Below are 15392 nucleotides of genomic sequence, written 5' to 3' on the forward strand. Positions count from 1 at the left end.
TCAACATTTATTTTGCTTGAATAATTGAGAGTTGAGCTTGAATGTTACTATCAAGCAAAGCATATTACCACTTACTCCTGTGGCTTACAAATCTTAAATTCACTGTTGGAATACATTCTCTGTAACTTATACTCCATAGATTTTTACTCTCATTTATTGCCATTTTCACTCTTGATATGGACCAAATCTCTTTCAGGACTATCTATGAAATTTTAATAATGCATGCTGGATACTTACTTATTTTAAAAAATAAAAAATATAGCATTCCAGAATGCTGAAAGATGAAAGAAGCTGACATACATTTATAAAGAATAAACATGATAATAAATTGATCTAGTGGAAAGAACTTAACTGTTCTGTTCTGAACAGTTTGGCAGTCTCAGTGGCAAAAAGAGATTCAGGAAAATGCTGCTGTGGCTATGAGGGATTAGGCTGGTGCACTAGTCTCCTACAATGCATTTCTATAAATGGATGGCAAATGATGTTTATTTGTTTTGGTTTTGCTTTTAAATGAAAAAAAAGAACTCCCCACCCCAAATGTCTTGAACTCTCACTTGTAGAAACCTGAAGTTATCCTTATGTATACTGCCACTGATACTGTGTACACAAAGTTAAAGAATCCTTGTAATATGGATGAAAGTTTCAGGAGAAAAAAAATGAGTACATGAGAAAGGAATGTGCATTCAGGATCTAAGGATTTCTATATGGGGAGATATCTCTGTCAGTAAAGTTCTTACTCTATGGGCATGAGGATCAAAGCTTTGATCCACAGCACTGACACAAAAATCTGGTATAGAAAGTAGTGAAATAAAAGATTAATGGGGGGTTTAATGAAACAGGAAGGGTAATAATGGAGTCAGGCATGGGGGAGAGGGTAGGAGAAGGAATAAGAAGGAATAGGGAGAGGGATAATAACCTGAAATACCTTTCAAAAGAGTTGTATGGAAGCTGACATGGGACTGTAGAAGCTCCCATAGATATGTGAGCACACATATAAGAGAATGTAGATAACTCAGAGATAATTGTGTGGAGGAGCAGACTGTAAAAGCCTGAAGTGTTGAGTGAATATTTAAAGAAAAAACCAACTATGACCTCTGGGAACATCAGGGTGATTGTACATATGAATTCACAATAGTTATGAAAGCATGTATGCACTCCATGCAAGATTAACCCAAACCAAATCATAACATGGATACATAAGTTGGACAACATGTCCACTACTGGCTGAGGAGCTATTGTCAATAGGTAATTCTTGAGAAAAGGAGAGGAAATATTCTTTAAGAGTGTTGTCCCTGGAAAGGTCACCACATTCCAGTGCAGGGTCACATATCCATGAACGTACAAACAATGCAAGCTTGACTTGATGTGTTGGAGGAAAGCAAGTGAAAAATTGAGTAGGCATGAAAGGACAATTTATCTAAGAAGAATTACCCATTGTTGGAGCCTATTACCTATGGTCAGACACCTTGCACATCCTTGATACAGGGGAAGAGGCTTGGACCTACCTCAACTGAATGTAGCAGACTTTGCTGACTCCTCATGGGAAGCCTTACCTTTTGGATGAGGGAATGTGTGTGTTTGGGGGGAAAGGCTGGGGGGAAGCAAGAGGAGGGAAGAGAGGGAGATTTGTAGTTGGTATGTAAAATGAATAAAAAAATTAATGAAAAAAAAGAGTTTCAGTCTGGTTATCTTTTGCTTTATATCTAGTATCTACTTATGAGTAAGTACATATCATGTTGTCTTTCTGAGTCTGGGTTACCTCACTCAGGATGTTTTTTTCTAGTTCCATCCATTTGCCTGCAAACCTCATGATGCCATTGTTTTTCTCTGCTGAGTAGTACTCCATTGTGTATATGTACCACATTTTATTTATCCATTCTTCAGTTGAAGGGCATTTAGGTTGTTCCAGGTTCTGGCTATTACAAATAATGCTGCTATGAACATAGTTGAGCATGTGTCCTGGTGGTATGATTGATCATACCTTGGGTATATGCCCAAGAATTATATAGATGGATATTAAGGTAGATTGATTTCCAATTTTCTGAGAAACCACCATACTAATTTCCAGAGTGGCTGTACAAGTTTGAATTCCCACCAACAATGGAGGAGTGTTCCCCTTGCTTGACATTCTCTCCAACATAAGCTGTCATCAGTGTTTTTTGATCTTAGCCATTCTGATGGGTGTAAGGTATCTCAGAGTCATTTTGATTTACATTTCCCTGATGATTAGGGATGTTGAGCAATTCCTTAAATGTCTTTCAGCCATTGGAGCTTCTTCTGCTGAGAACTCTCTGTTTAGCTCTATGGCCCATTTTTTAATTGGACTGTTGGGTATTTTGATGTCTAATTTCTTGAGTTCTTTATATATTCTGGATATCAGCCCTCTGAGAGACGTGGGGTTGGTGAAGATCTTTTCCCATTCTGTAGGCTGTCATTTTAGACACAGGGATCACCCAACAACAGAGAAATGGATGAGATCTACATGAGCAAACTAGACATGGGGGGGTAATGGAGGGCAAGAGTCAGTGGAAAGAGAGCTAAGGGGAGTGGTAGGTCCCAGCTGGATCAGGAACAGAGTGGGAGAACAAGGAAAGAGATACCATGATAAATGAAGACCCCATGGGAATAGGAAGAAGCAGAGTGTAGAGAGGTTCCCAGAAATCCACAAAGATACCTCCACTATAGACTACTGGCAATGGTCAAGAGAGTGCCTGAGCTGACCTACTCTGGTGATCAGATGGCCGAACACCCTAACTGTAATGTTAGATCTCTCATCCAGTGACTGGTAGAAGCATATGCAGAGATCCATGACCAAACACCAGGTGGTGCTCCAAGAGTCCAATTGCTGAGAGAGAGGGGGGATTATATGAGCAAGAGATATTGAGACCATTATTGGAAAAAGCACAAGGATAAATAGCCAAACTAGTGGAAACACATGAACTGTGAACCAATAGCTGAGGAGCCCCCATGGAACTGGATCAGGCCCTCTGGATCAGTGAGATAGTTGATGAGCTTGAACTGTTTAGGAGGCCCCCAGGCAGTGGGACCAGGACCTGTCCTTGGTTCATGAGCTGGCTTTTTGGAACCTAGGGCCTATGCTGGGACACTTTGCTCAGCTTTGGTGTAGGGAGGAGGGGACTGGACCTGCCTCAACTGAATCTACTAGGCTAAGCTGAATCCCCAGGGAAGACCTTGCCATGGAGGAGGTAAGAATGGGGGGTGGATTGACAGGGAAGCCTGGGAGGTGGAGGAGGGAGGACAGGGGAATCCGTGACTGATATGTAAAATTAAGTTAATTGTAAAATAAAAATATAAAAAAATTGAAAAATTAAAAAAAATTGCCGAAGTAGGCAAATGTGGTCACAACAAATTGACCAAAATTTTCAAAGAACTAATCCAAAATTAAGAACATATGTTTTTTGTGTATATATGCATATACCATACATAATTGTAGAGTCTCAATATATAATAAACAAAATATGAACCAAGCAATGCCAAAAATAAAATTGAACAAAATAACAAAACAACAACAACTCCCAACAAAAACAAAACAAAAACAAAGACATTAACAAATGTTGGTTTTCTGGAATGAGAAAGCTAGCAGGGCACAGAGGCAGGTCCATAGAGTTTAGTGACCAGCCATGCTACTCAAATCAAAAAGCAATGGGTTTGGACATTGATTATAAAAAGTGAATTCTGTCATTTCTGAGCATCTATTTTCTATGAGTATCTGAAATTTCTTATAAGTGAGGCAAGAGACAGGTTGGCAAGCCCACTGACTTCTGAGAGAAGACTATGAAATTATCCATGTGCTACGTTGCTTTGAAGCAGTCAATAAACTCAGCTACACTGACCCAATCTTTTTTCTCTAGATGGAATGAATAGAATGTATTTTTGTTGTTGTTGTTTTAGTTTAAGGCATTGTGATACATTCACACCCTCAGATGACTGTCAATAGAGAAAATGACTCTTGGAGTTCAAAAGAAGGAAATAATAGATGTACATTCCTACAATAAAAGTATGATAATGAATTTGACTTTCTGTTCCATTTGTGATCTATAATTATATAAGAAAATGTATATATTAGGAAGTTATCATTGGAACCCCAGGGCTGCTGCTGCTTCACTGATGGAGTAGGCCTGATGCAAGAGACTTTGTGTCAGTTGATGAAAAGCAGCCTTCCAGCTATTTTCTCAAATACAATACCTTAGGATGAGAGGACCAGAAACAAAGGCTGAAAAGGAGGGTACAGGTGGTGTAACTGTGGAAAGGATACAGGGAATTTAGACAGTGCATGCCTCTTGATAGACACCACCCTTTTTTGAATGCCCAAAGGTGTGTTTGTACCACACTAGCGAGCAACATGGACGAAACATCTGATTCTCAGAAGATTTTTAACTTTAGCCCTAGTCAGTAAAACTCTACTTATCAGCTTTGTTTTGTCACCATTTCTCATTTTTACTTATCTGCTGAATTCTGAGAAAGTCACAGACATTGATATGCAGAAAAAGGGAATGGCAGAAACATTGTAAGAATGGATGAAATCTTGGTTCCTTGTTGTCTGAAATTAATAACTGGACGGTGTGGCTAGGGTGTTGAATAACTTGAATATGGGATGAAGTGCTGTCGGATTAGTTGTTCTATAGACCACAGTGTATGTGCAATCTTTCTAAAGTGGTGCTATGAAGACCACAGTTGAAGATTTTCATTGGAGAAATCTAGATACATTTCATACTTGCATCCTAACATGTTTTTAGAAAGTTTGAAACATTATGATATCTAGGAGTAGTGCAAAACTACAGCACTTACATCATCTATCCTTGTATCATGAAACTTTTCTCAGAGTGGTTTTATTTAAAAACAAAGCTGTACATTTCCATCTTATTTCTTCTGATTAATATTAATATCTTGATATTTTAAAAAATAACTTGTTCATCTTTACTTTGATTCTAAAGTAATTTGTCAGCCATCTTGCTTGCTTTCTAAAACCTGATCATTTGTAAAAATTACAAAGAAACAATGCAATGCTATATTCTTTTTTATATTACATGGACACAAGAAATTGATAAACATTCTCTTCCAAACTGACATTTCTAAGGAATCATATTTTATTTTATAAAAAGAAATCTAGTAGATTAAACTTTTCAAAGCTCTGAAGATGTGGTTCATTCATCAAGGACCATCTCAGCAGCAGATGTCATGGCTTTATACTTAGCATTTGTTGTTTTTTGATGACTCGGCGCCTCAGAATCTTAAGATAACGGTTAACCTTTTGTATATCCTTGTATAGGCAGTAGAAGAGTGTATGAAATGCAGAAAGGTGAGTGTCTTTATTGGAAGACCTCAATTGTTTTAGTTCTGGCCAGTCAGGGTAATTATTTTCTTCAATTCCAGGCTGAACCTAAACATCAAAAGGACAAGTATTATATGTACTTCATTGGTATAATTGGTCCTTATTCCTTTCGTGTGTGTGTGTGTGTGTGTGTGTGTGTGTGTGTGTGTGTGTGTGAACTTATATACATGTATGTGCTGTAGTCAAATAAGGAATACGCATGCAGGGTTACAAAACTGGAGAACCATCAAATTGCTATGTGACACTAGATATGGATTTAACCAAAGGACATTGGAGGGAATGGAGCAGTTTTTTAACTTTGCGGACTTTAACATGTCCTCAGTACTTTCCTGGGTCTGTCCTCCATACCTTTATAGGTTCTAGTAGAGTGTCCTAATCTCTTTTGTCTTTCAACTAAATATATTCTCCATATTTTATATTTTCCTAAACCTTAGACATGATGAATATTTCCTTTAATGAATTAAGGTGCAAGAGACACAAGCATGACTATCTTAATGTCTTCTGCGTTATGCAGATGTATCCATTCTATCCAGGACAGCTTCTGCCCAAATTGCTATGAAGAGCAGCTATTTTCTATTGAGATTACTTGTGTGTCTTATTCTCAGTAAAGAATTTTATGAGTGGTTGGTTTTATATGTGATTTCCTTACTGGAAAGATTGTGAACATATTGGTTACTCTTGAAAATTAAGTTTTTAAAAATTAATTTCTTTTTCACACATGACATGATCAAAGAAATGTGAAGAGATGGCTCACCCTGCTGAGCAAAACTTTTGCTCCCTCCAGAATTGCTTCACATCCATACTTAACCTCTACAGCTCTTGCCAGCATACCATCATAGGACCCTAAATGAGTCAACACTGCAGGTGTCAGAAGTTTCAGTGGGTACTTCCAGGCATTTGAAACATTGATGACCACTTTCAGAAGGACTTCAGTCTAAGTAATCAGATTGAAAATTGCATTGAATAAGCAAAATAGAGTAGATACATTGTGTCTTTACACAAAGACAAAAGATGCAATACCTATTTTTAAGTAATCAATACATAAAAATGTTTGTTGGAATATGATACACATTGTAGAAATGTGAAATTTAAGCCATTGAAATATAGTTTGGTAACATAAAACTAATCAGGTTTGAATATTTTTTTCCTCATGACATATATTGATCATAATTTGTTTTATTTTCTATATGTGAACATGTAGCTTATGGTGAGATTTTTTTCTATTTAATTGCATTCCTTGTCTATGATAATCAAAGATTTGCTGGATCCTACTTAGTAGGTATCACCAGGTCTGACTGAGACCAAAGCAATGCGAACACTGACAATGGAAGGTCATCCAAATTATTTTCACACTAGTGAATCAATTTGCTCATTTAAACACTCAATTGTGATTTCTGGTTTATTGTAGAATGTTTATTGTAAAATGTTTAACAATAAATACAGTGAAGAAAAATGCCATTGACATAGTCATTTTCTGGGTAAAGCCTACTTCATACTTCTGGCAGAGCAACATACTTGTCCTCATGTCCAGCAGAAAAAAAATAACCCAGTGCTGCTTTTAATACCATCATCAGTGTAAATCACAATGAAGTTAAGATATGACCAGCTTATGATCACTGCCAGAATCTTGTTTGGCAGCCATATATGATTACAACTGTTTGCTGTTATATTTTTTAGTTATGACTCTGGTAATGAAAAGAAGAGTAATGGCAATCCAATGGACATGGGAAAGGAAATATGTACAGGATATGAAGGAAAGGAGCAGGCTAAATGATGATGGCAAAATTGATTGGTGGGAAGATTGTAGCATGATGATTACTATTGAGGAGTTGGGGTGGATGCAGCCCAACTACACATTCTTACTTGACATGCAAGAGGTACAAGTTCTTTGTAAATTTTCTGAACTTCAGTTCATTATTTTTCCAATAGTATCTCATGTTAGAGAAATTTTTGTGTCTAATGCATGTATCAGTGCCAACATCCTGCTTTTGAAAGTGTCTAAGTATGTAGGTCTGTGTAAAAGTTCTCTCTTCCCCACCTCTTTTTCTTTAATTTCCATTATTATAGTCACATTTAAATAAGAATAGTTTTACATAGATGCTAGTGATAAAATCTTATAGAACAAATAATATGTATGAGAGGTCTACACCTAACAAGGTCAGTTTAATTCACAGAAGATTGATTATGACTGGGGATCAGAAAGGAGAGATGAAACATCACATATTCGAGCTCCTGAGAAATGTAAACACCAGCAAAATAAAGGCTATCCTGAGATACATACTATAGTATGCAGAGAACCTTTTTATTCAGCTGATTTTCAATTAAGATACAGGATAAGGTAGACTCAGGGAGTACTGCACAATATAATGAAATGGAAATAAGACCAAGGGATTTTCAAAATTCAAAAATAAACTGCACACTGGTGATTTAAGTAGCCTGCTGACAGAGGAGGAGTCTTTAGGATTATATCATAAACACTACTGTATTTGATTTCTTCCACATGTCTTTGGATATATATTCAACCATTAATAACATCCAATTTAGACAAAAAATTTTAATCCCATTAGCAAGTTGCTGGAAAAATGATCTACATGGGCAACTTAGGCTTCTGCTATAATGTAAGCTGGCTTTTGACTTAGTGGGCAAGTTAACTACTGTGTGGTGTGATGCTTTTCTGCCTGATGCTTCTTTCTTCACTCTGTTGGACATGAGATTATTGTAACTGCAATAGTCCCAGTAATCACACACAGCACAGACAACTAGAGTAATGATGAAGTTGTTTTGGTAATAATATGGAGGAAAAACCTACTTTTTTTGTAGTAGGGATGGAAGCAGTGCGGCAGGTGTTGTTTCCACTGTTTTTAAACCATCTTCCCTTGGATAACTTTACATCCTGGAGGGAAAGAAATGATTCAAGTATTTGTAGTTTCAGGATATAACCAACACATCCATGACCAGATTATTAATGTATTTGATAGATGTTCAGTTTTATCACATAAGGACTGCATTAAAATTGAAATAGAGGAGTGAAGCAAATATTGCATGTGTGCTCTTTCATCCCTTTACATATGCAATCGAATATCCTGGCCTCACACACTCTTCTCTTCTTTACAGTGCCCTTGCTGTTTTGCGATTCCTAAAAATTATTGTTTGAAAGTAAGTCACAAAGAAACACTCTAACCAAAAAACGTTTAGTGTTTTAAGTATCAGAACTCTGGAGATTTGAGTTGTGTGCCATCAAATAGTGGCTTTGTATTGATATTTATGAATAACTTCATTCCTATTGATTCAAGCTGATGTGCTACTGTTAAGTAGATAACAGCAAATATCTTCCTTTTTCTCAAGCAAAATGGAGTTATAGCTGGAGCATACTAACTTCATGGTAAGTTTGTAATGCAGTTGTGTTGATGGCATCACATTTTAACATAAAAATCTGAATTATGTTTTTAAGAAATATTTAGCAATGAATGAGGATAGAAATCACAAAACAGCATTTAATGGGACTATATCAATCAACTGAAGGTTATATTTACTTGAGTTATTTAGTAATTCAAATATATATTAACTATTAACAATCGACAAATTTATAAAAGATTAATGGATCCCTAGGAACACTGCATTTGCAAGATTATGAGTGAAGAAGATGGAAGGAAAGAATCACTAACGAATGAAAATGACAATGGAAAGGCATAGTCACTACAATTCTACAGACATATTTTCATATCCTCAGTTTGCACTGTCTTCTTTGTTTTCACTGTAGTGACTCACCTAAACAAATCAAAAAAAAATTATCTCCACCAGAAAGAAAGAAAATACTCCTTTCTACACCAATACTCCCACTGTAATCAGCCACTCCCTGACAGAAATCTTGATCAATGATTCTTAGCATTTGGAACTTTCTGAACAGCTATTTTTGTTGTCGTTTCCCACTTTGCATGGTTACAGATCAGTTTAGTTTTATTTTCTCCAATTTATTTACTGCAGCTCAGTGCTACTATATTAGATATCTGTAAAGCCCTATGTGAATAATGCCCACAGAGGCATTCTTCAAACAAGATCAGGAAATCATAGCTCCTCCCTGGAGAATTTTTCTGGGCTTAATGTTCAAAGTGGAAGTTCAAAACAAAAATACTTATTTTTAAGGTTTATTAGAAGAAAAACTGAAAAAAAAATCATTGCCTTCTTTATAAATCTTCGCTATTTCATGAAATATCCTATATTCCCCCATCTACACTTTAATAATTGATACTTTCTACTACATATAAAACATACTAGTTGAAATTTGATTCATGATACTTTATGGTTAAAACAGTAAAGTTTTCTCACATTCGCTTTCGAAAAGAATTCTGAAATAAGTGAGGTACTTACTAAATTTTTATACATTTTTCGGGCAACTATATGAGTGCGATGAGAAATGGAAATCAATTTGTTATACAGCTCTTCATTGAACATCTGGTCATCTGGTGTGGAGATCACATGTTCCCAAGGAAGCAGACTTGATATCAGCAGCAACAGGCTCATCCCTACTATTCAGAGAAATTATTCTGAGATCTTTTCAAATGAAGTTCCAAGAGCTATCCTGTATAGTAAGCACTATCTGTTCTAACATCCTGTACCAACTCAGTCCTGTACAACTGAAGTTGGACATATGCTCTTTCCACTGTGAGAATATAGGGAACATTTTGGTAGTTCACACCTTGAGGGGTGTGTGATCCTTCAGCTTTGGCTGCTCTGGAAGAACTTCCCAAACTTGGAAACATTTGGAGCAGAGATGAATTCAAATTTAGAGTCTTTAAGTCAAGACTTTGCTTTTTTTGTTTGTTTGTTTGTTTTTTCGAGACAGGGTTTCTCTGTGTAGCTTTGTGCCTTTCCTGGATCTCACTCTGTAGCCCAGGTTGGCCTCAAACTCACAGAGATCCTCCTGCCTCTGCCTCCCGAGTGCTGGGATTAAAGGCGTGTGCCACCACCGCCTGGCTAGGACTTTGCATATTTTAACGTCTTAGGAATGTAAGTTCATTTTCCATCTTATGTCTGTAACTAATTCATTTGTCTTTGAAATATCACCCAATATTTAAGGTGATTGTCATGAACATGCAATTTTTTTTCTTTTGCCATTTTATTTGGTATATACCCAAATGGTAAAGAATCAAACCTGCCATCATTGTCTGGATTGGGGGCAATAAGACAATTTAATCTTATTTTTAATAAAGTCGAAGTTCTAAACTTCAGCAACTGATCATTTGGTATTGGCCTGTTTATGATTCTGAAAGATAACCTGTGCATTGAAAGATGGTTCAGAGCAGGTACCAGTTAGATACCTACAAAATTCTCTCCATTTATCTTCAAGTACAAACAGAAGAAAATGCAAATGACTTTGGGCATTGTCATGTATCAACAGAGACGAAGGATCCCCTTAGAGAACCACTTATTTCAAGGTCCACTGAACAATTCCGTTCTTTAAAATCCTCAGCTCCCTCACCTTAAATCTAAGTGAGACATGAAAAAAACATCAGTTCTCTGCAGACTACAGCAATGTTAGGAGCAAAGAAACCCATGTGTACCAAATAATGCATTGATAAAGCTTACTTAGAGGAACACAGATGAATGTCACTTACAGCAGCATGGTTGAGTCAATGACAATTGCATCTCCAAGAAGTTCCACCACAATGATGTGGCCTCCAGCTCAGGAAAGCTACCTCACCTGAGTGCTGCCTTAGTCAGGTTTCTACCTCCTATATATACTAACAAAATGTACCCACAGCCAAGCAGAGCTTGGTGGGGGATTATAAGGAGCAAGATAAACAATGTCTGCAGCACAATGAGTCTCTTCCTTCAGGGAGTATTAACTCTACTTTTACCACAGTCTTACTTCAATGTGGTTTCTTTTGTTTTTGTTTTTGTTTTTGTTTTGTCATGGTATCACTAGGGTTCAAGTTATTTTGCATATCAAAGACTTCTCTGTTCCATGATGACTCATAGTCATTTCTGTCAGGAGTAATGTGCTTATTCCCTAATAATATTTTCCTAGTTCAGGTTCCTATGTTTTTTCTGCCACCTTTCATGTGGTGTTAAATACACTCCATTATTTCTTAGCTTTGAGTTTTCATATCACAGCAGGAGTCAGTTATTCTCACAAATGCAACAAAACATAAATCTAAGACAGCGACCACCAAACATTGTAAAAGGCTCCTCTCAACAATTTTGGTTATGGTTCCAGTAACCTATAAGTCTAAACGCAGATATTTAGCAGGTACGTTTTTGGGTACATCACATCCATTTAACAAAAGAAACGGTCATACCCTCCTTGATGGAACATGTTTTTGCACTGTTATAGCATGTGGAGTTGGAACTTTAATCAAACGGGAGAGCTCTTGATGGCAACTCAACTAGTGGGCTAGATTACTACTAGACACATGTTGACAGACTCCCTTATGGCTTTACCATGTGGCCAAACAATACAGTTGTTGACAATTGCTGGGCAAGGCCATGATTTCACCTCTAACTGTAAGGCTACATTTCTAGATTTACTATTAGTTATACATTGACAGAATCTCTTATGGCTTTCTCACGTAGCTGAATAATACAGTTGTTGACAATTTCTGGGACACAGATAGTAAAGTATGTTTTGGTACCATGGTGCTTTTATGCCCAGATTATGACCCCAAAGAGACCACAGAAGACTGAGGATGTCCAGAATGCAACAGCAAGGTTTATTCTATAGATACAAGCCTAGGCAGGGAACTCATTCCTACACCCAATACAGTGAGGCAGGGAGGAGTTCCTCTTTCTTTGTGAGGCTAGCTATTTAAAGGCAAAAACCACAAGCCCTTCAGGGCAGTTAGGGGTTTGGCTTGGGAGCAACTGGGATTGGTTTATTTTTATTTTTGAAGTCCTCTGTTCTCTTTTAATTGGGTAAGGATATGTAACCTTCGAATTTACTGTTTGGGGGTTACAATTATCATTTTGGGGGAAGTTCTGGACAAGTCCCAGGCTTTGTCCTTGAGCTGCATGGGGACTGACTGGTCTAGCATGTACTGACTGTGGGGGCTGGCTCAGTGGTCCAGGCTCTGTCCTTGACTCATGCACATAGCTCTAAGTTGGTGAGGGGTCCCAGACAGTAAACAACTGGCTGAACTTTGAGCAGTCAAAGTACATGCAGAAAAGGAGCTACTGCTTGCTCAAGTCTCAAAAAACTGAAATTGAGGACTGATCTCTGAGAGAAGACTGAGCAGCCTGTTATGGCATCTGCTTGATCCTTTCAGTGCCTCATGGTGGAAGCTTCTAGATCATTACTGCAAACATGAATTTTTCATGTTATTGAACCACAGTATGGAGCTTATTCAGCATTAAGGCCCAAACTATGTACTTCTGATGTGCAATCAGCAGCATGTACAGTAACTAGTATCATGCGCTTCTCTTTCCCCAAACTCATAGAGGGGGAAAAAAAAATCTGACCCAAGGCACTATTATCTGATTCAATAAATTACTAACACCAGGAATGGCTTTTCACATGTGTGCTGAGTACTTTCACACAAATTATTTAACTACCATCTTAATTGTTTTTCCAGGTTATTTTTTAAATTAAAATTCATGGAGAGCCTAGCATTATATAATGGAATGTTATTGATAGAAGACAGCTTCAAGAAAATGCAATTGTAATCAAGATGGAGAATCTAGAGAGTACAAAGATTTTCACACAAGATGAAAAGACCTCAAGTCTTATCAAGTTCTAAGATAAGCAGTCAATCATCTAAACATGAATGGAAGATGCTACTCTGTTTAGTTTTCTATAGTCTACCACCATTCTGTCTTTCCTACAGTTACCTCACCCTAGCATATTGCACAGTACTGTCATTCTGACCAGATGGAATCATTTGAGGTACCTCTTAGACCACTAAAAGGTAAAGTATGATCACATCCTATTATGTTATGCTATACACACTACCCCTCACCCCTATAGTTGCCTCATGGGTTCTGACATGTACATAGTCAATGGATCTGGTGATTACAGGTTGTTTATTCACCAAATCTATTTGTTCAAAGGGCAAACAGATGAGTGGGCAATTTACTTCTCATTGTCTTTCATTTCCCACATTATATGAAATTGATTTATGATCTACACTGAAACAAACATCCCCAAATATCCTATAAACATACTCTCTATAACTCATCAATTTTTATTATTTGTACATAAAGAGAGAAAGTTTTATAGTATACTGATGCAAGTATACCCTTAGTACCTGCTTAATTCTAAAAAACAACTACCATCTAGCCTCCATGAGCACAGTATCTGACTTTCCTTTGTTTATCCAATCTTGATTGCGCTAATACTCCGATCATCAAAACATCACCAAGCGTCATCACTCAGATCATCCTGTGGTTGAGTTCTAACAGCAGAGGGTACATTCTGAACAGTACGTCCCACCTTTGGCTGTCAGACTGCACACTTTATATTTTCACAATAGACTGTAATATTTCTATAAGTTCTTCAGTACTGGAGATCTATGGCTCATTCCAAAAAATGATGAGAAATTACTTTTTGGGGGCTATAAGAGAAAAATGTCTGTAAATCCACAGTGTATGAGTTTACAATCTACCACAAAAAAAGGCATCTAGAGTAGAGAACAGGGAGAGCCTGGGGCCCACAGCACCTAACCGTCAGGAAAGGTCTGCTTATTCTGACTCAGAGTCAGGCTTAGATATGATCATGACTGTGTCTTACAAACTTTTATAAAATGTAAGATGGTCACAAGGCATGGGTGCAAGAAGAAAATTACAATTTGTCTGTTCCCCAGTTCAGTCAGAAGGCAGAGAATCAATTCCATTTTCTTTTACCGTGTTTTTTTTTTCCTGGTTTGTGTGCAAATCATATAAATTTATATTATGGCTTAAAGGATCCACTTTTCCATGTATAATATCTTCTATATCACCAATGAGGAAAATTCATGAACAATTTTCTCTATAGTCAGATACACTGAACTCCTATGTAATGATAGATTTTCCCTGGTGTTCTGATGTGGAGCTGAGGCTCTTAACTATATGTAAATGTATATTAGAAAAGTAGGGAAAAATAAGGCAGGGTCATTTGATTTTGACATGGTCTCTTATTTCTATGTCTTTGTGTGTGTGTGTGTGTGTGTGTGTGTGTGTGTGTGTGTGTGTTCATGTAAACATATACGTGCATCCATGCTTATATGTATGTGTGTGTGTGTGTGTGTGTGTGTGTGTGTGTGTGTGTGTGTAGGTAGATACAGATGCCAGAGAACATACTTGATTTCATTCTCAGAAATGCTGTAGACACTATTTCATGTTGTCTCACTGATACGAATATCACCACTTAGACTAAAGTGGCTGATCATTGACCCAAGGATTCCTGTGTCTTTCTCCAGTGACAGAATTCAAGTGCATGACACTGTGCTGGGGATCTTTACTTTAGTTCTGGGGATGAAACTAAGGTCTCCATGCTTAAATGACAAACACTTTATCAGCAGAGACTTCTGATCTTATTTATTAAGAATGCTGTGATTGTTAAATTTCAGGGTTTGGAGAGTTATAGAGCACTTTCTTGGTCTGAACCTGGATTTGTTTTGTGCTCTTTGTGACATTTCAAAAGAATGTACATTTAATAATGGGATGTCATTTGCTCAATAGGTGTTTTGTTCATGTTTGTGTAATACAGCATATGTTTGTTGGGATTCTCATGAGCCTTTTGTGGCACACTTGTGTTTAGACTTTGGTTTAATCTTTGTCTCCTCATTTCTGCTGTTAAAGCCCTGTGGATTCAATTTAGATGGCTCTTCTGAATAGAGTATTATGAATTGAAATACCTGTTGTTTAGCAGTTTCATCTGTGATTAAAGCCTTCCATCTTAGAGAGTAGCTCATGAAGATGAAGGATGTAAAAGGAAAGTGAAAGAATAGGGTGCTCTAAGGGAAGGTGAAATATTCCATCTTTCTGGGAAGTTTATCCAACTCAGTAAACAATTGAACAGCTTCAGGAAGTCTAAGAAATGGAAATTGATCTCTCTCTCTCTCTCTCT

General features: G+C 37.1%; 1 protein-coding gene across 2 annotated transcripts; it reads right to left on the reverse strand.

Moving 5' to 3' along the window:
• Positions 1-4912: 4912 nt before the first annotated feature.
• Positions 4913-11076, reverse strand: LOC114702105 (prolactin-3C1-like). Of its 2 annotated transcripts, none has more exons than XM_037205601.1 (5): positions 10969-11076; positions 9722-9879; positions 8163-8246; positions 6108-6287; positions 4913-5401 (listed from the first exon to the last, which is right to left on the reverse strand). In XM_037205601.1, exons 1-5 carry the CDS (start codon positions 10997-10999, stop codon positions 5198-5200), a joined length of 657 nt encoding a protein of 218 aa, XP_037061496.1. In that variant the 5' UTR covers positions 11000-11076; the 3' UTR covers positions 4913-5197. The 2 variants fall into 2 exon arrangements, with proteins under 2 accessions (XP_037061496.1, XP_028738219.2); XM_028882386.2 differs by having other exon boundaries at positions 9722-9876; positions 10969-11075.
• Between the last annotated feature and the right edge of the window lie 4316 nt (positions 11077-15392).

Source organism: Peromyscus leucopus, chromosome 5, assembly GCF_004664715.2.
Source record: "Peromyscus leucopus breed LL Stock chromosome 5, UCI_PerLeu_2.1, whole genome shotgun sequence".
Taxonomy (NCBI): Eukaryota; Metazoa; Chordata; class Mammalia; order Rodentia; family Cricetidae; genus Peromyscus; species Peromyscus leucopus.